The sequence below is a fragment of the Salvia hispanica genome, chromosome 4 (assembly GCF_023119035.1).
Source record: "Salvia hispanica cultivar TCC Black 2014 chromosome 4, UniMelb_Shisp_WGS_1.0, whole genome shotgun sequence".
NCBI classification, from domain to species: domain Eukaryota; kingdom Viridiplantae; phylum Streptophyta; class Magnoliopsida; order Lamiales; family Lamiaceae; genus Salvia; species Salvia hispanica.
The window spans coordinates 16,073,737-16,098,989 of NC_062968.1; the positions used below are offsets into that span (position 1 = coordinate 16,073,737).

The following is a 25,253-nucleotide window of genomic DNA, read 5'->3' on the forward strand; positions in this document are numbered from 1 at the left end:
CTAAAAAATATTCATTTTTTTTTTAGTATTCAAAGCATCCGACGACAGTTAAAATGACCCCCTATGCGTCAAAGAATGAAGGACACCCATCGGTGGTGGGAGGCTTTAAAGGGCCGAAATTGTGTAATACACGATGGCAGAAGATGGATTTCGCCCCTTTCACCCTAAGATTAGGGTGTTTTTATCAATATAATTATTATACGGGGTAGAATTATTATAACATTTTATTTAACTTATCATACATAATTGAACCAAACAACTATTTAGTGGACAAATTTTGTAACCACAAAACCTTAAAACAGCATTATCAGCTAAACCTTGTTAATGGCTAAATGTGAACCAAACATAGCCTAAGGAAATTTTTAAATCATTGGACCAACTATCAAATCCTAAGGTCCTATAAATTAGCAAGGGACTTGGTTACAATGATTTCTAGTGGATGTCTTGATTCATTAAGTACCCGATCCAAACAAAATTGAAATTTTAAATTTGGTCTCGTTTTTTGAAATTTCGGTTTAGTTTGATTCGATTCAGATATTCGGAAAATTTCAATTTCAGTTCGATAATATAACAACCAAAAGCTGAATTTATTTTTGATATTAGCATACTTAAACCAAACACTGTCTTGATTCAAAATATTGATTGATTAATTTTGTGGTTGTTGGTAACGATGAATTTCTGTTGTTTTCTATAAGCATATGTTGTTGGTGTCATTTAGTTGATGTTGTCGTGGATGAATCTTTGTTGTCGTTTGTTTGATGTTGTTGTTGTTGCGGATGGGTTTCTGTCGTTGAATTTCTATTATTGGAGATATGTAACCTTTCCCTCTGCCGGCTCGTCCCGATGGGGCGTCCGAGCTCCCGGTGAGTGCGGGTGCTCCCAAACCATTAGTTTAGACAATAGGTTGAAATCTAGAAATAAATGTGTGCCTTTGGAATGTGTTTTCAGCACTCACCAGAAAATAAAATATATTTCGTCAGTATATATAGGTACACATATAGTAACAATTTATAGTTTAATCTCTTTCTCTTTATCATCGCCAAAGGAAATAAGAAACTTGAAATAAATAGCTCTAAATAAGTATAGTGGGAAAGTCAAAACCATAGCAATCCAGTTTAGCTCAAAGAAAGCGAAAACAAGGGATTTTCTTTTCCGGAGAAAAATGGCGAAGCAGCCCGGAGGTTTTTCCGGCCATCAAATGCCAGAATCAGCCTCTAATGGCAAGGTGTCTGTGGATCTTTTCTATGAAAAACTAGGGAAACTGAACGAGTCATCAGGCCTCAGTTCACTGTGAGACTTCTTTCCCCATTTGCATGCATCCATTCCCATCTTCAAATATAACTTCATGCATTGGGGATTTATATTTGATCGATTCGTTGCGCCTTCTTCTTCTTGAATTTTAGCTTTACTCAAATTTTCCCTTCATTTGGAATGGTTTTATCACAATGCTCTGGTGTTTTATTAGGAAGATTTTAGTTGAATCACAATACATTGTTAAGACGTTTTGCTTCGAAATCACGATGAGAAGGAATGGGGATAATCGATGGACTAATAATAGTTTTCAATTTTCTAATATACTCCTTCTGTCCTTGGTTAATTGAGGCATTTCTTTTTGCCAATAGGTTTTAAGAAAGTGGGTTTTAAGTAGAGAAAAATAAAGTAAATTAAAAGGGAATAAAGTAAAAGTGTTATTTTTGACAAAAAAAAAAGGCAATGATTACCCAGAGGTGGAGGGAGTACTATAGAAATAGCGTCTTTATCTATAGAAATAGCGTTTTCATTTATATTACTTCATCTGTCTCAAGATAAGCGAAGCATTTGTTTTTTGCACTCTTTTTGAAAAAATGATAAAATAGTTAGAATTTAGAGAGAGTAAAGTAAGAGAAAGAATAATGCAGAGAAGAGTCTTCTTTATATTATCTCTCTTACTTTGCTCTTTCTCCATGTTAACTATTTTATACTATTATTTTTCCAAAACTGAGTGCGAAAAAAGAAGCACTTTGCTTATCTTGGGACAGAGGGAGTATGTCATGTATGGTGATCTGATACTCCTAATTATGCAGCTTTAATTTCCGTCAGGCAATGTTGGATTTGCATTGTGTCTACATGGAAGTGATGAAACGAGGAGGATTTTATCAGGTGCATATGTATTACTCATGAACAAACTTTTTTATTTTTCCTGTAATCTTTGATCTGGTTTCATTTACTTATCCTGTCGATGCTCAATAATAACTACTATGTCAAAGGACCTCACAGTCAAATGTTGTTCAACTCTTTTAGGTGACTAAAAAGGGAAAATGGGATGATGTTGCGCTAGTATCAAACTCGCGAAGCCGTGTATCCATGTCAGCAGCCCAACTTCGGAATGTTTATGAAATGCTGATTCTCCAGTATGAACTAATGTATTGTGGCAAGAAGTCCAGTCCAGCAAACTTATGGCCTGCCAAGAGCTCTCCAGGTTGTTATGCTACACTCTCCTTTACACGACTTACAAGTATTTTTTGGTTACGTGAAGCAATCTTCTGTTCTTCAAAATTTGATAATGCTCTTCATGTTCTTTATTTCACACATTAAAAAACATAGTGAGTGGTATTTGACAGGTTATTTTGGCTCTGGGACGAGTCCAAGCTGCTCGACAGGAAAAAGGAAGCGCTGTGACAGCTCATCTCCGTTTCCATCAGTTCATCTTGGTGATCTAGATGGCTGGACAGAGGAAAAGGATTGCTGCGGGAAGGAGACCAAAGGTCTTACTTTGTTTGAAAAAGATCGTTGTCGAGTTCAAAAACAAGTTTACACACCAAACAGAGATGCAATCATGCAACTGAGATGTCAATATTTCCTTCATTTTTGCATTATCAATTTGTTATAAATGCAGGCCAGGAGACAGTTAGCAAGAAATCAACCGTGATCATATCAGAAAACTCAAATGCTAAGGAACTCACAGCGGACATCCCTAAAGCACCTCAGAAGCCGAGGACTGGATATCATATATTCCTTAGATTGGAGACTCATAGGCTAAGGAATGTGCTCGGAGAAGGATCGAATTCCCAAAATCTCCGGGAAATGGCTGTTAGTGCATGGAGAAGTCTTCCTGAGAAAGACAAACTGGTAATTCACCACTTTATGATGATTTTACAATATGCATTACTACTTTTGCATCTAACCTCAGCTATACTTGTTTTCCTTTGCAGCCGTATATCGAGGCCAGTAAAATGGACAGGGAGAGATATGCGAAAGAGATGGCTGCCTATAAGCAGAAGGGTGTGGGCCAAGGATTGTTCAGCTCTACAACTCCAAACATGCTGAGTTTCTCTACACCTAAGGAGCCTGCAGACGATGTTTATCACGTGTCCTTCGAAGATGACCCCGAGGACCTCCATTCACCTGATGAGTCAATGGTCGGATTGGCAATCGAGGCGATGAAGAATGCTGGATCCAGCGACTCGTTCTTCCAGATTGACTGGGAAAATGGCCCTCCCAGCATACGTTTTAACTGAAGTACTACGACAAGACACCCTCTAAAGGCTGAGACGCCGCGCTTGTAAGGGCTTGTATAAGATGCAGTATAGGTATGGTTCTAGTAGCTATTTCAATGAACATAAAACATGTAAAAGGACAAATCCAATTAGATTGGTGAATTTTGTGTGCAGATAATGTGGCTGCTGTAAATAGCTTATCTATGTAACTAAGACTTCCTATTTTGTATTAATTGCATGTACATTAATTATACATGATGTCTAAAACTAAAATACACACACACACTCTCGGTACATACCGTGCCTTTGCTTGAAGTCGTGCACGGTATGTACCAAGCTTATGAGGAGCCTGATTTCGACTCGATTTTCATCCTAACTCCATATTTCATCTTGTTTCACATCCTACAATTAAAACAACGTACTTTTATAAGTCCAAAAACATATAAAACCACTTAAAACTAAGGAGATAAAGATCGTATATTTGATTTGCATCAGAGATGGGATCGTGGCGAGACAAGGTTTCACCGAGCTAGTCGCCATGTGCATATCGGACGTGGTTCTCCTTATCTAGTATCTAGGCAATCTACAAATAAAAACTAGAAATTGAAAAAAACATTAACTTATCAAAAGACCACACCCTTCTAAAAAAAATTCTTTTTTATTAAGATTATTTATATTTTATCTTTTATTAAGGTTATTTACCAATAATAAATAACAGAAACATACAAATACAGCAAAAACAAACTAATTCTGATAGTTGTAAAAAATGTGTCGCGACAGATTTGAACCTATAGGGTATTAACAATTCTGTACAAAAGGAAAAAAGAAAAACAAAAAACCATTTATCTCAGGTAAATCCACGAATAGTGTCATTGTAGTTTTAACTTATATAGATATGATACTTATAAATTTACTTTTATTCGGTATAGCTCCTCGTCGCAGTATCTTAAACTATTCATTTTTCTGTCCTTTATTATTTTTAGATACTATAACACAATTTCTCTTTCATATTGTTGTGCCATCACATTCTATACTACCACTATCTGCAGTTTGTTGTCCTTTTACTTGTCGATTCATTAATTTTAGTACTAATTTAATTTGTTACGTATTGTATATATTACCGTGCTCCGTCAATTGGCTGTATTATTTAATTAAACGATAAAATTGAAAATTAATATCGATTTAATTAGCCATTATATGTGCAAGTTGTATAAGTTGTGGTAGAATTGAATGTGTACAAATCGGTAAATAAGTACAGTGCTGCACCAGACCATGTGTTGCCTATTATCCTTCACATGATTTTTGCTTCATTTAAAAGCAATGAAGCTTTACTATTAAATTCAACAAAGCACATATGTAGACTAGTTATCAAGTAACACGAACCATCTCCCTATATTTAACGAACAAATCAATTTTAATTAAGAAGGTTGCTAAGGAACAACGTGACTTAATTATTTTCCCCACATTGTAAGACAAGATTTCTTTTTCTTTTTTGTGTGTGTGCGAGTTGTGACGGCCAAATGAAATTGTTTTCTAACATTGTATTAATTGTTATTGATTTGGAGGTTTAGATTTGTTATTACATAAATACGCACTCGCAATTTTAATACTCCACTTAACATAGGATATTGCAATAGCAAATATATATTTGTCTGCAAAAACCAGTTACTTTGTCCTAATGTTTATTGGTTTTAGAAACGAGTACGGTTATTTGTTTAGTTTCACGTGCATCCAAAATGATACTATACAAAACAGCAATTTATTGGATTAAGAAAAATATATTACCAACTAAATTGGGCTTTGTTATCATAATTGTTATGATTATTGATAGATTGAAATGTGCTCTCTTCGTCCGGCGGGCGTCCGGCATTAAATATCACATTTTAATTCGATACAAGTTAGACGTAGAAAGTTATAGTGGAATGTATAATCTAATTTTATAGTATAATTTTATAATAAAATTCAAAGAAGATGTGCTAATATGGAGTATGTGATTTAAGTTACCAAAACTAAAAAAAAATGAAATGAGATATTTAGTGACGGATATTTTAAAATTGTAATATGAGATGTTTAACCGCGGACGAATGTAATACTACAATGGAACAATCACATTTTATATATTTTACCAGTGCATGTTCCTTTTCATATTATACCTACAGTACATGTATTTTCATGGTGAAGCACTATGTCTATACGTGAGTTTTTACGCCAAAGTTATCAATGAAATTCTTGAAGTTTCGCTATTTTGCCATCTATAGCCCAACAATAATAGAATATTCTGCAAAGTTGCCAAGTAAATGCAAAACCTACCACGAACAAACATAACATTTAAAGAAAATCTAGCGGAACAAATATGAAAGTCGGTGGTTGAATTAATTAATACTTATGCCATTTCTAATTCAATTTCATTCCATATCATTAATCATATCACAAATTCATTTTTTAACAAATAAATTACTAAATTAGTCTTATACTTCAAACTCAAATCACCCACAACAGCTATATATACTCCAAATCATACCTTAAGTTTAGTTTTTATTTTATCGATTAATTATTCTTTATTTTCATATCATTTTAAAAATGAACTAAACATTTAAAAGTTATTTAATTTAAAATTACAATAAATTATTTCTAAAATATAGTACTAAATAAAAAACCAAACAATGCATAATTTAAAATTCTAAATTATTTCCGAATTATGTTAAGCATCTCTTGATGGATTACCGGACAATTTGAGGGGCTTGGATGGGTACATTGCTCAAAGTCGCCGCAACCTCCCCCTTCCTCTTGGCCGCTTTATCTACGTGGGACAGCTTTTCGGCGCCTATGATGAGAAAAATGGTAGATTTTCCTCTATCGCGACATTAAGATTGATGGTGGTAGTACCACTAATAAGTACTCTCTGAAAGTGAAGAAAGCCTCATTCGCCAATTGACAAATATCTTTCAAACAATGTTTGCTACCCCAATTGATAAAGATGCAAACGGATTTGGAGATATCATTCTATATAGGGGCCCAGTACTAGCGTAGCTGATTGACACATTTCACCTTCAACTCGTTTTACTTTGTCACGACCTTATGTTAGAAAATTTAAATCCATTGATTGTTTTTAGTGATTGAATTTTCGGAGATTTGCTTCATCGTAACACTATCATATTTGAAAAAGACCAAGAATTAATAAAATAGCTTCAAGAGAAAACAAAAAATTAAACATTTCGACAATTTAGAATTAAGTGTAGGTGTAAGATGTGTAGACAAACTTATGTTTAAAGTAACGCAGGAATTTGTTGTTTTTAGTTAGGAAAACTTAAATTCGTTGAACCATCTCATCGCCGATTTTGACATGATGTGTAACGATAAGTTAATGGCAATTTAAACCTCACATTTATTATTGAATACCTACACAATTAATTAAAAAATACCGAAAATTGAATGCTTCATATTTACACCTTCAGTTTCTTGTCTATTGTGCACTGCACATTGTGTGGATGCGCGCGGTCAGGTCTAAGTTGTACGTTCTCTTTTGTTTTACATATTTTAGATTTTCATTAATAAATTTAGTAAGAAAATGGTGTAATTGTAATGCATATATTAACAGCTACCTGGTTTTTAGCACATGAAAAGTAGAGAGGGAAAAAAGAGTAACATGGCAGCGCAATAAATTGATGAATAGACAAAAGACGCGTGTGTTGTCGTTTCTTCCCATCTCTCTCTCAAGTCTCAACTAGTGCTCCACTTCTTCTTCCCTATTCTTCCTCCAATTCAATTTCTCTGTTTCTCTCTCTACAAACCGTTTCCCCCTTTGATCGGGTATCGTATATAATTTATTTGATTTGATTTGAGGTGAATTGATTTGATTTTGATTTTATCCAATTTCCGTTACTTTTTTGCAGTTGACTTTTCAATGGCGGAATCGTCGAATTCGCGCAAGCGTCGCAAAATCGACCCGGATTCCCAAACCCGGATTCAACCGGAAACGGGTCCGACCCGGTGGCGGACGCAGGCGGAGCAGCAAATCTACTCGTCGAAGCTCATCGACGCGCTCCGCCACGTCCGCCGCGGCGGCCACGGCGGCGTCCGAGACGCCGCCGACCGGGTCCTGGCGGCCTCCGCCCGGGGCAGGACCCGGTGGAGCAGAGCCATCCTGACCAACCGGCTCAGCCTCCGCCTCGCGCAAATCAACCGGAAGCACAAAAAGGCGGCGAGGCCTTCCGCCGGAAAATCGCGCCCGAGAAAGCCGGCGAAGAAACTCCCGCCGGTGGAGAGCAAAGTGAAGGTGTTGAGCCGGTTGGTCCCCGGGTGCCGGAAGGTCTCGCTGCCGAACCTTCTAGAAGAAACTACCGATTATATTGCGGCTTTGGAAATGCAAGTCAAAGCTATGACTTTTCTCACCGGCCTGCTCAATGCCGGCGCCGCCGCCCCAGCTTAGGTGTTTTTTTTTGTCTGTTTCTTTTGATTAATTTTTTTTGGGGTTAAAGTTTTTTTTTAATTTTTAAGTGTATGTTAATAATTAAGGTTGATATATTCATGTTTTTTTTTAAAAATTTGCCTGGCGTAGAAGTTAGCATACCCGATCTGTCATTTGTTTTTTTGATATTTATTTGACTTTAAATTAGATTTATTTATTCTTTGGGTTTATGAATTGTGACATGCCAACTCATATTTTGTTTTTATATTGTTTGCGCCATTTCATTTGATTCCCCACTAGCTACTCAATTATTAGATTAGGTTTTTCTATTTCTGTTTTGTTCTTCTACTTATCTATCTCTTTATATATGATGGCTTAGTTTATTATAGAAGTACATTCGCGAGTAGCATCATCGATGAAAATTGGAATGGAGAAAATAATACATTAGAGTTTTTTGTCACTTAAATCTACTTATAAACGTTTCATTATTAAATCAATGTTTATTTTCATAACTTTATTTAGGACAGGAACCGTCAATATAAATTCAAAATTGGCTCCTTTTTCACTACCGGTTACACTTCCTGGAAAACCGGAACAGGTGGTATTATTAATAAATACTCTCATTCGTCCACAAAAAATAGAGCACAATTATTCATTTTTGGCCGTCCACAAAAAATAGAGCACATTCATTTATGAAAAATCTTCAACTAATAATAAATACACATCATTCCACTAGCACTACTTCTCAATTACTTTTTCTCCTTCTCCTCTTACTTTTTTCCTCCTTCTCTCTTACTTTACCAATTCTACATTAAAACACATGTGTCATACACAAATTGTTTTATTTTTTGTGGACGAAGGGAGTAGCAAACACACGTTTATGAGATGTGTCATCGAACCAAAAATTCATACTCCCTCCGTTCTATAGTAATGGAGGCGTTTCTTTTCGGCACGGAGATTAAAAAAAATTGTGTTAGGTGAGTTAATTAAAGGGAGAATAAAGTGGAAAATGAAGGTAGAGATATGAAGAGAGAGAAAAGTAAGAGAAAGTAAAGTCAACTTTTAATCGAAAAAATGTGTTAATTTTTAATTAAAAAAAAGGGAATGATATGCAATATATCTATCATTAGTGTGATACAATCCCTTAGTACATACTAATAATTACTATCATTTATAATTAATTTGGATTTTAAAAATTGATAGGTTTAAATTTGATGAAATTAAAATCTATACAGTATATCAACTAGTACTGCCTAGGGGTGTGCATTCGGGTTTCGGTTCGATTTTTCGTCCAAACCGAACTGAACCCGAAAAACCGAATTTAGGTTAAAATTGAAACCGAACCGAACCGAACTTAAAAAACCGAACTACCGAAAAAACCGAAATTTCAAAACAAAACCGAAAAACCGAAAAAAATAGTATATTTTAATATATCTAATTTATTTTATTTTATATATACTAATAGAATATAAATATATATAATATAAAATTAATATAATATATATAATATTTATTATATAAAAATATATTAGAAGAATATATGTTATATATATGATATAATATACTAAATTAATATACTGCCTAAAAATTTGGGTGGGAATTTAACTACAGGAAGCTAAGTGAAAATGTGGGATTCTTTTCAACACCTATAGTTCTTCTTCCTTTCTACTTATACCGCTTTGTTTCTCATTGTCTATTCGTCCCTCCCATTCTTAAGTATTTCGTTGAAACACAAAGCAAAATAGCATGCGTATCAATGTAGTAGCTTGAATGTTGTGTGACTTGTGTGAATGTATGATACAAATCAAACATGAAAACTCATCCGAAAAGATTAGCATATTAGGAGAAAGAACTCATTTAGTCTATATACATCATATTAATAACATCTAAAGTTTTATTATAGTCGAGAGAGAAATAAAACCTCACAAATTAAAAGTAGGTAAAATTCCGCCAAAAGAACAGCCTAATTTTCCAACAAAAATGGCCTGTCATGTTGTGTAAAGCCCCACCCCCACTTATACACCACATGTGACATTCCTATTAAACATTCAAATCCTCTCAACTTTATGCTCCCTCTCCCCTTTTCATGAAAATTGATAGCTGCATATTGAGTCATATAAATATATTATCTTTCAACATTTAAGTATAACATACCCAAATATATAGAAACTTTAATGTAATTCACTACTTTGAGTATTCATCCACATATATTAACCCCCACTTTATTTCCCTCTTTTCCAATTGTGACTCTTAACTTATTCTTTCATCAACTTCCTCAATTTTAATTAGCCTTGCTCTCTTGAAATATTATTCGGATTATGTCATATTAGTAGAGAAGAAACTGGAAAAATAAAGTGACTCTCAGAAATAGTGTCAAGAGGCAAGACACAAAAAGCAAGACGCGTGATGGAGTGAGAGTCCCAAATATTGTCATTTGTTGGAGTGAGAGAGTGTGGTCGCCATCAAGGGTAAGGGTGTGCAACTAAGAGAAAGGTTTATGATGTTGATCAAACTTGGAAGTTGGAAGCATTAAGAAATCGTATATAAACAATTTTTTTCGTAGCATAATTTATACATATATGGATAGTTGATTTTTTGCACAATTTAGTATTTGCCTATTTAAAAGTGTATTCTCTAGTTGTGTTGGAACCTAGTTCGATCAATGTAATTTGAGTAGACCAAAAACAACGTGGAAAATAAGCATATGTGGCTTGACACACAGTTTTCCATGTGTGTACAATGAAATGATAGTCCAGATATGTCCTTTGAACGAACAACAACATGAGAGGTGTACAAATACATCAGTCCAGGTTCATGCTTCATGATAGATGTTTGTAACGTCTGTAACATCCAAGGTATACTCTAATATTATTAGCAGAGTTGACTCTGCATTGATTCCACATGCTCCACATATAGTAGGTCTGGCCTATAATAGGGAGGCATACTCATGCATTCTCTAAACCAAGACACTTTTATCTGAATTAGTATACGCTCTCTATCTGCATTTTCTAAGTTGAAGTTTTGTCTGCATATATTGCTGTAACAAACAAAGTGTAGTCATTTTATCTTTGAGAACGACACGCCTAAACTGAGAGCACTATTGAGATTTGTATTGCGGAAAAAGACACTCTTCGATTCAACTAAATACTACTATTGTATTGTTTTATTTGTAATTCAATTTTATAGTTCCATTTCTTTGTTGTCTGATAGAAAAGAAATTTATCTAAATTTGTGTATTATAGATAATAGTGGTTTAACTTGATAAATTGGTGGTTTGCGTAAACATGGTTAAAGTTATAATTTTGACAAGGTTGAGGCGGACCTTTATCTTACATTGGGCGTTGAATTAAGTTTAATGATATCAAATAATTAGAAATAATCATATATAATTTTTTATCTTGATATTTTGATCTTATCAAACACATCATATGTACTTTTTAATCTATGCAACTTGAAAGGTTTGAGACGCTTATATATATCAATGGAATGCATGGAGTACTATAGTACAAATTGCACATCATCGCATAGTTAAAACAATATCGATGTATATGATAGAGATTTCCATAACACTAATATAAATTAGTAGTATAATATATAATCCCAACATTCCTATGGTTGTGATGCAGCCAGCAAAGCAAATATATGTGTGTGATTGTGAGGCACATCATAGGGACTAGGGAGTATATATTACTACTATATATACATATAAACAGTGACTAAAACAAAAATTTGTTTTATTATTCAGAAAATGATGATGTGTGCCACATTGTTTTAAATCACTGTGCCAACAATCTCACATGCATCCATGTGAATTTCAATTAAAGACACCCATCTCTTTTTTGGTACTATTATATTTATAATAGCTCTTGCCGTCCTACAACTTAAAAAATAAAATTTTAAAAAATACTCATGTAGCACTTCTGTTAATTTTCGATTTCACTGTATGACTGTGTTTTTCATGCGTTCGTTTATATCACCTCTCTTGTTTTTTAGATCATGGGAAACTACGAACGCAATCCACGTTTTTTAGCAGTTTTCTGCAAACCAATCAGTACGAATAAATGAAAAAAGAAATCCAACTGTGGTATTTTTTGGGCCGATTCGGAAGCATTTTTGTTCTCTCTGGGTTAGGGCAGTTTTTCCCTCTCTCTCTCTGGTTTAGGCATTTCATATGGGCATCTACTTGCATACCTAAATAAGGGAATCATTCTTTCAATTTCTTCCCAGGCTATCAAGTAATTGACGTCGGGCTATTTTTCCCGGGCTATCAATAAATTGACGCCCGTGCGATGCACGACACATATATTTATTTGTAAAATTATATACTTATAATATAAAACTATGCATTAAAGTAAAAAATAAATAAAAAATTATTCAAATTAGTCCATAAGTATTGATTATCTTTTTGGATATCCAATAAAAAAATTGCAAATGCACACTAAGAACACATAAAAATTAGAGTTGAGAGTGAATTTAAAGCAATAGAATCAAGCAGTCACAATATATAATAGGTGAATTTAAAGCCGGAACTCAAGTGAAATGAAGGCGAGATGCGTTGTTTGTGGTGCAAAATCTGCTCTTTCCTGTTCAGTGTCAACTTGTGACAAGAGATACAAAATAAATTTTGGTCATGCAAAAGGTGGCTTTGATCAAATTAATGATGGATGATGGCATAGGGTCGGAAAATATTTATCTTCTTGTTGGACTCTTCCTTTGTTAATCCTCATTACATTAGTCATTGTGTCCAACTTGACTTACTCTTCGAATTAAGCTTTTCATTTCTCCCACCAATTCCAACATAACATCAAATTTATATGACTGTGGTTATACATGAATCTGCCGACTATCACAAAATTAAATCCCTAGCACATCATATAACTAAGATATGCAAAGAATTTCAAAACATTCATCAAATTAACCAAATTTTTAATCAAAAAATATAAAAAAGGGAAATGACTGCATCATCTGTTGAAGTTTTTCAAGGTTCCAATGTAGTACGAGTATTATTTAGCTTATTCCTTCTCCATTATCACGCCGTTTTTCATGTCACTTTTTCTTGTCCACTTCTTAGCTGCAAAAAATTCAATCCTTTGAGCAAAGCTAAAACTTCAAAAACTTTGTGGAAATAATTAAACTTGAGCTTAGTTGATTCCTATGAATGCATAACGCAATTAAATAATGGGAAAGTAAGGAAATCAAACAAATTTCTTATACCTTTTGTTTTTGGATGCAATTGCAGAGACGAAGCAAGTGAATGAAGCTGAAACTAAACCGATAGGCCGAAATTTTTGGCATGCTTTTCATAGCTCGTTTCCCTCATTTATATTCCACATAAAAGCATCAAAATTTACTTCCATAACCTTTTCCACTTCCTCCACCCTTTTTATTTCCCCCATTTATTTTCATAATAATAAAAAAAAACCTTTTTAACTTTCCCACTTATTTCAAGAATTTATATCCATTAAAGTGGCATTTACATTTTTTTTAATATTATATAAAATTGTTCAAATGGCATTTTTGTTAGTTATTGAACGTTTCAATAATTAACAGTGAACAATAAAGTCAATATTATTCCCAAGTATTAATAATTGAATGTTTCAATAATTAACATTGAACAATGAAGTCAAATATTTCCAAAGTATTAATAATTGAATGTTTCAATGATTAACATTGAACAATAAAGTCAATATTATTCTCAAAGTATTTAGTACCCATCACCCAAAACTCCTAAATATTAGTATAAATTTAATCCAAAACTCATGAATATTCAAAAGTGACCAAAACTCGCATTTTTTATATATGTATAGATAGATGTCAATGCAATCCACAACTCGTGGCTGATTTGAATAACTCACTAAATTAATAGGTTAAGATTAGAAATTTTTAACACCATAAAATTACAACCTAATGAGCCCACAAAAAAGAAGAGGGCCACCAGACCATAAACATAAAGAGTTGGCCCGATAGATTGGACGTAGGTACAACCATTATCGATTACTATATCTTTATGTTCGACACATAATTCGATATTTCATTAATTATTTTTATAGTAAAATAAATATAAAAAAATCTTCCATTTTATATAGTATGATATATAAGGGTGTAATCAATTGCTAACTTTCTTAAGTTGTTAATTAACTTGCTAACTCATCAATGCAATGTATTAAAAATGTCACACGATAATATTAAAATGTCAACACATAATTTTGTTGAACTTCAATATAATGTATTGATATTATGTGTTGACATTTTGATGTCACCGTATTGACATTTTTAATACATTGTATTAATGAGTTAGCAGAGTTAACAACTTAAATAGTTAGCACGGTTTACTTTTTCCATAAATGGTAATAGGGTCCCACCTTCCACTAACTCATTCCATTCACATTTCATTTAAAACTAATATAAACAAGTAGGACCCTTATTCCACTAACTTTTTCCACCCACTTTTCTTAACATTTCTTAAAACACGTGCCACCCATAAATGAGACTCGTAATGACGGACGGATGGAGTATATGTTAGATTTTAATAATATAGGAAAAAATAAATAAATTAAAAATTGTAGTATTAATAAGAAATATTCTAATTCTAAATAATACTTTAAAATTTCTTAAAATAAGTTTAATTTTTATGTTATTTATACAAATTTTAAATTAATGCTCCCTCCGTTTCATAATAGTAGAGTCATTATTTTTTGGGTGTTCCATAATACTCCCTCTGTTCTTAAAGAATATGCACTTTGGGTTCGGCACGGATTTTAATGTGAAAGTGGTAAAGTAAGAGAGAGGTAGAGAGAAAGAGTAATTAAAGTATTGTTAGTGGAGAATGAGTCTCATCTCAATAGAGAGAAAAAAGTTTCCAAAATTGAAAAATATATATTCTTGTGGGACGGACTAAAACGAAAATGGTGCATACTTTTATAGGACGGAGGGAATAGTAAAGTCATTTCATTTTCTAGTAAAAGTGACATATTTTCTGACTCATACCTTTCTCTCTTTCTTACTTTATTCTTTCTGCTTCGTCCTCTCCTACTTATATTAGTATCTTTTATTTTTTCCCTCCATCCCAAAAGCAAAATTTTTTATTTCATTTTAAAACACTCTCCATCCTCAGAAGCAATTCACAAGCTATTGTGCATACATGTATGCATACATCATGCGATGACGTACGTGTGACTACACGCTTTAACACACGTTGACTTGAGTCTTGACTCTTGACTATAAAAAGATGAAATTTCATTGAAACAGGCATAGCTATTTCCCATGTCAATTAGTTATACCATTAAGTAATTCTCCCTTTTTCGCTTAGATATTTCTCTACTAATTGTTGCCTGCAGATATTTTGTTTTCCACTTCTGCTGCAAATTCAAGTCAGGCTAGATTTCTTTCATCATCTCTTATTAGTAAAAAAGTTGGGCGTTTTATTGTTTTCTTTTCTTAGTCGTTATGTTTGTTGATTTATGCAGGTTTTAAAGAATAGCTATTGTGCAAGTTTTCAGAAACCCACCACCATGTCAGACAAGGAGAAATTTCACGTTTCCGGACCATCCCAACTGCCATCAACAATTGATTGGTACATCTTCTTCTATGGGTATTTTGAAAGAGAAGATAAACATTAACTACTGATATTTTCTGATTTTTCTCTTAAAATTTGCTTCTTTCTTTCTAATTGAAATACATGAAGAATGAGATTTTCTAAAAATATTTTCCCAATAAATAACTTCAATCAAAATAATACTAATAATTTACCTTTTTCCTAAATTATTACTAATATTTAGTTGTTTTAAAAAATAATTTTTTAAAATTATATTTAACTGTCTAATGTCTTGAAAAATTAACAAATTTTAAGATATTGTTGTGAGTTAAAGATATTTGTGTTTCAAATTGTATTTGATTAGAAAGATGATTGTTTATTTTTATAAACTAATGCTTTATTTTCATGATTTAAATTACATACACTCATATTTTATTTTGATTATATAATTTTTTTTATTTAAATGATATGATTTGAAATATATTATTAAAATGGAGTAGTATTATTTTAAAAAATTCACGCTCCATACACTTTGATATATATAAAATTAATATTTACACCTAAATTTATAAAGGTGTTGACATTAAATGATTTAGAAAAAATCTATCTTTGGGGAAAAAAATAAGGTTTAGGAAATTTTTCAGAAAATTTCAAAGTTCAAGGAAAATTCTAGAAAATAATGAAAGTTCGTGTATTTTTCAGCTTCAATATTCATCGCTTTTTGGCCACGTTGGCACATCCGACGTACACATCAACTTCAATTTATAGAAAAAATATTTTTTAAGGAAAAATCAGAAAAAAAAATTCATGTATTTAGATTCAAAAATAAAAGTTTGTGGAAAAAACATAAAATGTTGAAGTTGGTGTATTTACAGGAAAATCTAGATTGATCGTACATTCCACTAACTTATTTCATTCTTATTTTATTATAAAATTATTATATAAAAGTAGGACCACAATTTATGAAAACTCAAGCCAGTCCCGTGAGACATTTATTCTCTTAGGTTAGTTAATTCAAGTGATTTGAGTTATTTTGGTGGTGATGATGAAATAAATTGTGCAGGTCAAGTTTGTGTGACCAAAAATCGGTTGCAGCTAGTTTGGTTCGAGGCGCTTACGTTTTGGAGCTTGACCGGCTCCAAAAACGACAAGGGGCCGAAGCCCTCGCGCATCCGTGGTGGGAGGGTTTCGGTTTCAAGTTATCCGAAGTGCTCGAAGACAACCGATCCACCATATTCGGCGCCGTGTTAGTGTATGATCATCTCATACAAAACCAGCAATACCAGCCTAGCTGCGTGGTGGCCTTCAGGGGCACCAACACCAAAGATATTGCCGGCTTCATAAGGGACACCAATGTGAACTTTTGCATCGGGATCCACACGCTCCATGAGACGGACCGCTTCGAGAGGGCTCGAGAAGCCGTGCGTGGCGCAGTCAACGCTTTCGGCATCGACAACGTCTGGATCGCAGGGCACTCGCAAGGCGCGGCCACGGCACTCCTCGTGGGGAAGGACATGGCGAAGGGCCACGGCGGCGGCAATCCGTTTCCCCTCAAGGCCTTCTTGTTCAACCCACCCTTCGTCGGGTCGACCAACCGGATCGGGCGCTCGTTGGTGGGGGTGCTGGTGGAAGTTGCCAGGACATTTAGGATTGACGACGGCGACGACGAGGCGGCCTTCGCGGCGTGCTCTTGTTGGCACCCGCATCTGTTTGTGCATCCCAAGGACTTTCTTTGCCGTGGCTACATAAAGTACTTTGAACGAAGGAGGATGCCCACGGCGCAGTACACGCTACGGGGGCTCCTCCTCGGGGCAGACTCGACGCATCTCATTGCGTCGGCTGTCCTCGTAGTGAACCACACTCTGGCTCCTCTGGCGCACTGGAAAAAAGCTCATGGGATTTATCAGTGGTGGAGACCTGAAATTGAGTTGAGAGCTCATAAATACACTTTTAATCTTAACCAACCATTTTCTACACAAGAGTTCCCCGTCTCATAATGTTCAGGATGCAAAAATTCAAAAGATAATGACTTGTATGTTATAAACTATACCGTCATTTACTCTTTTCTATGGAGTACGTAGTGTATTATTTTTCAAGGAGCATGAATTTTTGACATAATGTATTGTCATAATAGGGTTGAAATTGTAATTGTATTTTATATTTTAGTTTTAATTAAATTTATATTTTGTGTATTACTTTAATGTGTTTATTAAATATACCTATTTAAGGACATAGATGTAGCTTATGCATATATTATTACGCATTTAATGACATGTGTTTCATATATTCTTTTTAAAATATGATTGGATAATATTTTTTTTTATCTCTTACCCTAATATTATTAACTCATATGGTGTATTTAACATTCTAAAGCTATATATCTTTATCTCTTCCCCTGATATTCTAGCTAACGGCTTTTTTATGAATAAATCATTTGTGTATATCTAGCTACCTTTACCCCAAATCCCAATACAGAATCACCCTGTGCATTTATCTCTCCATCTTCCTCTACCTCCCTTCCAAGTTCCAACTATACAAGAATAGTTACTTCTGGTTTTGTGTTTACTTCACTCCCTCCAACCACCTGCAATCCTCCTTTAATATGCTGATATAAACCTTTAAGTCAATTCAATATTAACGCCTGGCTATCCTTTTCCTAATTTATTATACGATACATACTATTGTTTCCAAGCTTTACAGGTGTCCTAATCCTACTCGGTAGATGATACATAAAGCCATAAAATTAATTACTCCACTACTTCTTACTAATTTTACTTAATCCCATTTGCCGCATCAAGAAAAATTCAACAATTCAATAATTTTTAGTTTATTATAGTTTGAATATATATAAGTAAAGTTTCCTAGCTAGTTATTTAAACTTTCTTAATAAAACATTAATGTAGCTCGATATATATTCATGAAAATAGACTCCAATTAATATACATATCATCTCATGTTAAAATCAATATAACTTGAAAGATTTGAAACGTTATACAGAACCTAATAAGGGCTGCATTACATTTAATGATTTAAATAAGTTATTTAATAATTAGTTAAGATTGCACCATTTATAATTATCTTTATTTTGAAATATGACCATCCTAACACGGCACACACTACAATTTGGCATCCTGATAAACCGACCTTGAATTTGAAGTTCGTCCGTCATTAAATGTCTCATTTTTTTCTTTTTTCATTCATCTACCAATAAATGTTCCACTTTACTTTTACTATATTTGGTAAATAGACCCTACACTCCACTAACTTTCTACCCACTTTACTACATAAAGTCAAACAATATTTTATAACCCGTGTCGATCAAATATGAGACATTTAATCAAGGACGGGGGAGTACATAAGTTAATAGTATTAACAGTAAAGCATAAAAGAGAATTGTGACCATGCGCGCGTCGTAGATGATAGTTTATCGTAGATGATAATTTATCAATAATTAGGCAGATCAATATGCCTATAGATGAACTATATATTATATTCAAATTAAAATTGATTTTCATGTATTAAACCTTACCTTGCTAATCGAGATATTGGCACACACCCATGTTAGAGAGTAGAGTAAATTAGTCTAACAAATTGAGAAATTCATTCATCCAGCTTTTGCTTTGTTTTTACCATGTTATAAAAGCTTTGTTTTTACCATGTTATAAAAATGAGAAAAATCACAATCAATGGCATAATGTATTAATGTGTTCAATAGACCATCTCCAGCTAGCAATGCAGTGTACGTACTGTTCTCATCAAGGAAACTGCAACAAATTGAATTTTTAATGCGTTCGAAAAAAACCATAACTGAAGTTGCAAAGAAAATCGTCCTTAAGTTGCGTAAATTAATGCGTTCGAAAAGAACCATAACTGAAGACTTCAGCTATGACTAATTATCATATGATTATCCATCTAGAACTAAGTCATGAGATTCAATTAACCAAACGTTAAGTTGCAAAGAAAATCGTCCTTAAGTTGCGTTTTCTCATATGCCTTTGCATATTATGTTTGGTTAATTGAATCCCATAACTTAGTTCTAGATGGATAATCATGTGACAATTAGTCATAACCAACCACTTCCCACTAAATAATCTCACAACTTAATTCTAAATTATATTTTGGTACTATTGTTTTATAGTATAAGAAACTGAACACTTCTAACAATATTTTAACTCGGCAGTCGGTACGCACAGTGTGGTTGAAAGGGTATTAATGGGGATAGAAGCAAGATTAAGGTCAAATTAATTTTGCTCTCATTTATATAATAAACACCACCATCCATCAACATCTCAACTTCACAAAAAGCATTCATTTCAAATAGCAAAATGTGTTAAGAGATGATTTCTCTTAACAAGATTCCGGCGTCGCGGAGGCGATCGTCGGAGGGATAAAAGGTAGACGAGGTAGTCACGGGATCAATACCGAATTGAAATAAGCGATAAACATAAGATAAAGGTAATTGTATTTCTTGATTGAAAAATGAGAATAACAATAGCCCTATTTATAACAGGGATATTAACTTAACGAGAAAGACAAAAGATATGAAAAAGATAAGCAATTCCTAAATAATGCAACTAAATAATAATGCAAGATATGTGGAATAATAAACGTATCAACTCCCCCGCGGTTAAAATCCACCTTGTCCTCAAGGTAGGAACCACGAAGCAACGAAGAGAGACGATGATAACAGAAACCGTGAGCTTTTCCCTCCCAGATCAAACGCACACCGAATAGTTGAACAACTCCCTTCATTATTCCCATAAAAACTCACCAAGGGTGGACTCTTGTTGAAAATCAGACGGCTCCATTTGTGGACCAATTCTTGAGCAAGTTTATGGATTCTACTAGTCTTATCATCTGGCTTCAACAATAACATAAACACCTTTCCAAGGCCACTTTTCCTTGATTGCCTCTTTAGACGTCCCTGCTCCGTCCGCTCGACGCCAGCTCTTGCTTCTTTAATGCTACTATCATCTGATGCTTCTGCAGCCTCTCTCGGCTCCTCAATGGGTATTACCGGCATATCCGTCGGCGGCGGTATATCCTCGATATTATTATCATCGTCCATGGTCCTAACGCCCTTTCGATTCTCCTCAGAGTCACCACCCGCGATTGTGTCCCATATCTCCATCATCTCCTCCCTCTCATTAATATGTCTCATACCATTATAAAGGTTCTGAAACTCAGTTACGTGTCCTTGGTGATTGACAAACGAGGTGCGTGGCTGGGAATATTTGTTGAGGTGGGTATGCTGCTGGTGGGTGTATGGAGGCGGCGTCTGGTAGCAGGTGTTCTGGAATTGCGGCTGTGCGGCGGCGTATAGTAGAGGTCCGTCCGGTGGGTCAGGTTCCGGGCACAATGGAGGGCGCGTGGATGCTGCCCTACGCTCATGCTCAAGCAATCGGGACTCGATTCTGGCCAACCTAGTGAGAATATTCTCCCACGTTGCTGCTATTGAAGTCAATTGCAAGCCTTCACATGCTTGCGATATCTCCGACCATGAAGGAAGATTGACTTCAGCCATGAGTTCGAAAATGGAAGCACCGATTGTTAAGAGATGATTTCTCTTAACAAGATTCTGGCGTCGCGGAGGCGATCGTCGAAGGGATAAAAGGTGGATAAAAGGTAGACGAGGTAGTCGCGGGAGCTTTGCCCGTCGATTAAACCAAGATCAATACCGAATAAGATAAAGGTAATTGTATTTCTTGATTGAAAAATGAGAATAACAATAGCCCTATTTATAACAGGGATACTAACTTAACGAGAAAGACAAAAGATATGAAAAAGATATGCAATTCCTAAATAATGCAACTAAATAATAATGCAAGATATGTGGAATAATAAACGTATCAAAATGTCTCTGATCACCGATGAAATAAGAGCGGCGGCATCGGAGATGTACCGCGGCGACGACATCTTCCAGGAGAAATCCAAGTTCCTCCTCACCGAAATGGGGCTTCCCAACGGGCTCCTCCCTCTCCGTGACATCATCGAGGTCGGCTACATCAAGGACACCGGCTTTGTGTGGCTCATCCAGAAGAACAAATGTGACCATCGCTTCGAGAAGATTGGGCGGCCTGTGCATTACGGCGCCGAGGTCATGGCCTACGTGGAGCAGAAGAGGATAAAGAAGCTCACGGGCGTCAAGGCGAAGGAGATGCTGATGTGGCTCACCATCTGCGACATCTACGTCGACGGAAAGATCACCTTCAAGAGCCCCACCGGTCTCTCCCGCTCCTTCCCTGCCGACGCTAAATTAAAGGGTTAAGATTAGAAATTTTTATCACCATAAAATTACAATCTAATTAGCCCACAAACAGAATGAGCAAGACCCTAAACTCGATGAGTTGGCCCGATAAATTGGAGGTTATGTTAGAGCATAATCTGACATTTAATTAATTATTTTTATGGGACGGAGGGAGTCATTCTTTCCTCTATGGTCTGTATCTTAAAAATAGGAACTTTTCAATTTAGGAAAATTTGAACCACATTTACCTCTATAAATCAATTTATTTATAACTTATATTCCATGTTTGCCATTTTGATCTGTCTACAAAATATTGTCCACTTTTTTTTTTAATTTTTTTTCCAATTTTGATCAGTGGACTTCGCTTTCCACTAAATTATTATTACACTCACAATTCTATGATAAAACTAATATATAAATGTAGACTCATATTCTACTAACTTTTTCAAACTCTTTTTTCTTGTATGTCTTTAAACTTGTGCCAAGTCAAATGTTGATATTATTTGGTGGATAGAGAGAGTACTACTAATGATGTGGACCCTACAATCTACTAATACTAATTTCTCACTGTATTGTTCTCTTCATTTTTTTTATTTTATCTTTTATTTCTCTTTCTCTATCTTATTTTTACAAAACGAAGAAAAAGACTATATAAAGACTTGATATTAGTATTGTGGTTGGTGACTCGAGATATTGTCGTCTTATTTGAATTTAATGAATTAAACGTGAGCATGATAGTAATTTGAATTTAGTTTTTTATATCCTCTCTTTTCTTTCTTTTTCATATTTTTATATCTACAAAATACTCCATAACTTTAACTTGGACTCCCAATATTGAAATCCTAGCTTCGGTCCCTAAATGCAACCACTAATTACTAGTACTAACGTTGTTCTCTTACAATTTTAAGAGTTATTTAGGATTTTTAATGTTTCTTTAATAATATGAGCTTATATTTTAAGGGGTACTATGGTAAAATCATAGATAGAGTGACACCATGCCACAAAAGTATGTATTTAGATCTCTTACATGGACGCCTAGAATTAAATTTCGTGAATGAGTGCAGATTGTAGTCTACCTTATTCAAAATTGCAGGAGGGCATTTAGTCATTTCCAAAAATTTGAAGATGAATCAAATTTGGAATGTCCCCAAAATTTAGCGTAACTCTTTATCCCCCCAAAAAATAAAATAATATGTAAAATGCAAAATTGTCGTGGTAACACTGCAATCTGGTTTCGTTTTATAAAACTACATTTGGAACAAAAAAAATTAAAGTAATATGCAAACTACAAAATCGTTGTAGTAACACTGCAATATTGAATGTATAACATTACTATCTGGTATCGTTCAATAAAACTACATCTGGAACAAAAAAAATATAAAGTAATATGTAAACTGCAAAATTGTCGTGGTAACACTGCAATCTAGCATCGTTTCATAAAACTACATCAGGAATATGAAATTCCAATTTTGCCCCTTAGCGTTTTAAAATGATTAAATTTAATTAAATTAGTTGTCACATGGCAGCTTGAGAATCACACGATCTTCAGATCAAATGCTTAAAATGGTGGTATAATGTTACAATAAAAAAAGATTGTCATATTAATACATCCCTATATTTTATACCATGAAATTCATAACAAATGTTATTAATATTTTAATAAAATAAGATAAATATAATAAATTTATTTTTAATATTATCTATTAAACATTTTACTAAAATTATCTTTGACATGAACTCAAGTGACTAAATCATAATATCTCTCCATCCCATAAAAATAAATATTTTTGGGCCACCATGACTCATGACTCATGAGTTTAGTTGTACAATTGGTTATGTAAAAAAGAGAAAGAAAAAAAGTAATTAGAGTATTATTAGGAAAGAGCCTACCTTATTAGAAAGAAAAAAATTACAAAAAGTAAAGTATACTATTTTATGAAATGGATAAATAAATTTATTTTTATGGGACGAAGGAGTACGAGACTGCCACCATAAATATGAACGCAATTTAGAAATTCTCATATTACAATATTCCCACAAATATCATGTTGCAAATTTCAAATATCGTGTTACAAATTTCAAACTATCATTTTGGTTTTTTCTCCAATTTTCTAATTATTCATCTCTCTATTTCTATAATATTCCAATTTAATTTCCTTTCTCTTTCGAACCGGAGTTGCTTTTGAACTTCCTCTCTCACGAAACGGCCGCAGGACAAATAAATCAATGAAATTTCAAAATTAAAGTCTACCAATCTAGAAGTGTAATTTTACAAGCAAAGGAAAATGATTATTGCAATTTATGATACCCAAATACTAAAATTAAGAGTAATGCTAAATGGTCACATTATGGCCAGCCATAATATTAAAAAATTATTAAAATTTTGTATAGTTAATGCCAAATTGCTGAAATTAATGCATTTAGAGAGTAATAATTTTTTAAAGACTAATCTACCCTTAAATTTAAAATACTTATGTTGAATATCTCTTTAGTAGCAGTATCTATTTGTATCCAACCAATAATACGTACAATTTGCACTTCAATCTCCATTTTTTATTTGATGGAAAAATTAATAGAACCAACTCTAAGGCATAATAAAAAAAAAAAAATTACTTTCTCCTACTTATTTCCCAATGTCGGCATTTGAAAAACATTGAACCAACTTAGTTATGTAATTTAATTATTTTGATCAATTTTAATTATACTAATCTTTAATTATTATAAATTATTTAGTAATCAAACATGCACTTATTTGTAATCAAACACGTATTTTAATAATTCAAAATGAGGTACTAAAAAAGCTATTCAAATTATTTAATATGTACTACAGATAATTAATTTTGAAGTCAAATAAAATATTCTCCTGATATTTCAATTTTATTTTCAGTGATCAATTTGAAGGGGTTGGCAGCGGAAGCGTTCACATAAATCAATTACATAATAATTCTGATCTATTTAGCGGATTATTTAGACAAATTCTATTCGCGTAATTATCACATGTATCATGCTCAAAACTCAAATAAAACATGCTTTAAATTAATTGAAACCTAAAACATGCTATTCTACGGTTTAGCCAGTATACCTTGAAGATTCTCCAAAGAATCGAAGATGGCTAGCGCCTTTTCCACGTGAAGATCTTTAGTACAAAATCACGGATCTTCTGTCTGGTTCCCGGACTGTAAATTGATATCAAGGTGGGCTGATCTCACCAGTGCACTAGGACTTAAATAGAGAATACAGAAATCCTTTCCCTCGAAGGAGAGAAAATTCGACACCTCCTAGAAGAGAGGGGGCCGAAAATTTTGAGAAAAAATCAAGTGTATTTTCTGTCTCCTTTATTCTCCTATTTATAATAAGTCACATATTGGCCCCAGACAGGGATCTATGGAAGACTTTGGATATGGGCTCCTCCAATTAGCTTTTTACTAATTAAATTAAACCCAATTTAATATAAGCTTATAATTGGAATATTACAAGCAGCCACTACAGAAGTAATATTGCACTCCCCATCCAAATTCGAAATTATAAGTACTTCGGGTTTCCATTACTTTATATTTATTTCCCGCGCTTAAGATAGAAACATCTATT

At 33.8% G+C, this 25,253-nt stretch overlaps 4 protein-coding genes across 5 annotated transcripts; all 4 read left to right on the plus strand.

Moving 5' to 3' along the window:
- The first annotated feature begins 1,172 nt into the window (after window positions 1–1,172).
- On the plus strand, window positions 1,173–3,729 carry LOC125217614. Its single transcript, XM_048119139.1, has 6 exons — window positions 1,173–1,290; window positions 2,064–2,139; window positions 2,281–2,458; window positions 2,601–2,744; window positions 2,876–3,108; window positions 3,192–3,729. The coding sequence occupies exons 1-6, from the start codon at window positions 1,199–1,201 to the stop codon at window positions 3,495–3,497; spliced, it is 1,029 nt and encodes a 342-aa protein (XP_047975096.1). The 5' UTR covers window positions 1,173–1,198; the 3' UTR covers window positions 3,498–3,729.
- Window positions 3,730–7,095: 3,366 nt separating this feature from the next.
- On the plus strand, window positions 7,096–8,149 carry LOC125219525 (transcription factor bHLH149-like). Its single transcript, XM_048121525.1, has 2 exons — window positions 7,096–7,286; window positions 7,370–8,149. Exon 2 carries the CDS (start codon window positions 7,381–7,383, stop codon window positions 7,903–7,905), a length of 525 nt encoding a protein of 174 aa, XP_047977482.1. The 5' UTR covers window positions 7,096–7,286; window positions 7,370–7,380; the 3' UTR covers window positions 7,906–8,149.
- Window positions 8,150–15,147: 6,998 nt separating this feature from the next.
- Window positions 15,148–17,576, plus strand: LOC125224547 (GDSL esterase/lipase At4g10955-like). Of its 2 annotated transcripts, none has more exons than XM_048127964.1 (3): window positions 15,148–15,254; window positions 15,351–15,457; window positions 16,482–17,576. In XM_048127964.1, exons 2-3 carry the CDS (start codon window positions 15,396–15,398, stop codon window positions 17,413–17,415), a joined length of 996 nt encoding a protein of 331 aa, XP_047983921.1. In that variant the 5' UTR covers window positions 15,148–15,254; window positions 15,351–15,395; the 3' UTR covers window positions 17,416–17,576. The 2 variants fall into 2 exon arrangements, with proteins under 2 accessions (XP_047983921.1, XP_047983920.1); XM_048127963.1 differs by having other exon boundaries at window positions 15,149–15,259.
- Window positions 17,577–21,272: 3,696 nt separating this feature from the next.
- LOC125220461 lies at window positions 21,273–21,686 on the plus strand. Its single transcript, XM_048122632.1, has one exon. The coding sequence runs from the start codon at window positions 21,273–21,275 to the stop codon at window positions 21,684–21,686; it is 414 nt and encodes a 137-aa protein (XP_047978589.1).
- The last annotated feature ends 3,567 nt before the right edge of the window (window positions 21,687–25,253 follow it).

Excerpts from the sequence above, each read along its gene's own strand:
- LOC125224547 (XM_048127964.1), top strand. The coding sequence starts at position 15,396 with ATGTCAGACAAGGAGAAATTTCACGTTTCCGGACCATCCCAACTGCCA. Across the intron at positions 15,458-16,481 it reads CTGCCATCAACAATTGATTG|GTCAAGTTTGTGTGACCAAA; the intron begins GTACATCTTCTT and ends TAAATTGTGCAG.
- LOC125219525 (XM_048121525.1), top strand. The coding sequence starts at position 7,381 with ATGGCGGAATCGTCGAATTCGCGCAAGCGTCGCAAAATCGACCCGGAT.
- LOC125217614 (XM_048119139.1), top strand. The coding sequence starts at position 1,199 with ATGCCAGAATCAGCCTCTAATGGCAAGGTGTCTGTGGATCTTTTCTAT. Across the intron at positions 1,291-2,063 it reads TCATCAGGCCTCAGTTCACT|CTTTAATTTCCGTCAGGCAA; the intron begins GTGAGACTTCTT and ends CTAATTATGCAG. Across the intron at positions 2,140-2,280 it reads AACGAGGAGGATTTTATCAG|GTGACTAAAAAGGGAAAATG; the intron begins GTGCATATGTAT and ends CAACTCTTTTAG.
- LOC125220461 (XM_048122632.1), top strand. The coding sequence starts at position 21,273 with ATGTCTCTGATCACCGATGAAATAAGAGCGGCGGCATCGGAGATGTAC.